The sequence below is a fragment of the Eurypyga helias genome, unplaced genomic scaffold (genome assembly GCF_000690775.1).
Source record: "Eurypyga helias isolate BGI_N326 unplaced genomic scaffold, ASM69077v1 Scaffold47554, whole genome shotgun sequence".
Taxonomy (NCBI): domain Eukaryota; kingdom Metazoa; phylum Chordata; class Aves; order Eurypygiformes; family Eurypygidae; genus Eurypyga; species Eurypyga helias.
In genome coordinates, this window is record NW_010246428.1 from 1 (window position 1) to 1,204 (window position 1,204).

The 1,204-nt window shown below is 48.2% G+C and overlaps 1 protein-coding gene across 1 annotated transcript; it reads right to left on the reverse strand.

Annotated features, from left to right (window-relative positions):
• Positions 1-355: 355 nt before the first annotated feature.
• HOXB9 (homeobox B9) lies at positions 356-863 on the reverse strand (the record flags this gene model as incomplete). Its single annotated transcript, XM_010150391.1, has 1 exon — positions 356-863. A coding segment is annotated over exon 1 (508 nt), but the record flags the coding sequence as incomplete, so codon positions are not given.
• Between the last annotated feature and the right edge of the window lie 341 nt (positions 864-1,204).

Genomic DNA, 1,204 nt, shown 5'->3' on the forward strand with positions numbered 1-1,204 from the left:
CTGGCTCCCCCCGTCCCTTCCCGACCCCACCGCCCGCACCCGCGCAGATTTACTCCCGCTTACTAAAGTGGTCTCTGCTGCCGGAGCCAGCGCTCTGTAGGAAAGAGGATGACTCGCTCCAGCTTTTGTCCGCTCTGGACTCTGTTTAAGCCCAGAGACCACGCTCATTTTTATTTTTATTTTTATTTACCGACAGAGACAATGCCACCCCCCTCCCCACCTCTCCCCTTAGGTTGGCATCAGCAAGCTGAGACTTTTCTTTAAGCCCTGATTTTAAACTTTACGCAGCATTGTCCCCTTTTATTGCACCTCCTCCAGCTTTTATACTGTTTACTTCCTCACTTTTATAACTTACTTTGATCTGTCCTGTCTTTGTCTTCGCTTCCTTCACAAACTTTATTGTCCTCGAAGCTGGGCCTTTGATTGGAAACGATCCCTTCCCTTGCAGCAGAAGTTTCTAAATTGTACTCCTGTGTTCCCTGTTTATGGACATCCCCGGGACGGCCCAGCAGCGGCTCTGCCTTAACAGATCCCTGCCCGGGGAGGTTCTCTGCTCTGGGTACTGGATCCAGCCAGCTCCGTAGATACCTGCTATCAGATGGGACGCTTTGATGTTGAATATATGGATGGTAGACGGCAGGAAGGGTACCAGAAGAATGTGGATTCAAAGGAGTCCAGGAGGCGCTGAAAACTGGAGGTTTTGGCTGAAAACTACAGGAGGGGAATTCTAGATGCTCATTGTGCCCAGCTTGCCTGGAACTCGTATATTGCCCAGATGAAAATTTAGCTGAAGGCGAGTCTTCACTTTCATGACTTATAATAGAGTCGACATAATAATTGCTAAGAGTCCCAGAAATGGACATTCTCAGACATCATACAAAGCACGGTTCAATGAAGGGAAAAAAATATATAGGACAGATCTAGATTTGTACTCTACCCCCTTCTCCAACTTCCCAGCCAACAAAGTACAGTTGGGCTGCTGTGTTGTGAGCTCCCAGCAAAATGATTGGTCAAACTTTTTTCGTGTGCCTGATAAAGCGTCAGTCTCGGCGTAAATCAATCGAAGCCGAGGGGGCTGCGCTGCGCTGTCATCCGCCCTTGCATTCCATATCAAGGATGGATTGTTTTATGTTTATGCAATGTTGCAAAACGTCAGGACTTTCGAAAAGCCACCAAACGGGCAGAGCTGGGGATATTATCCCTT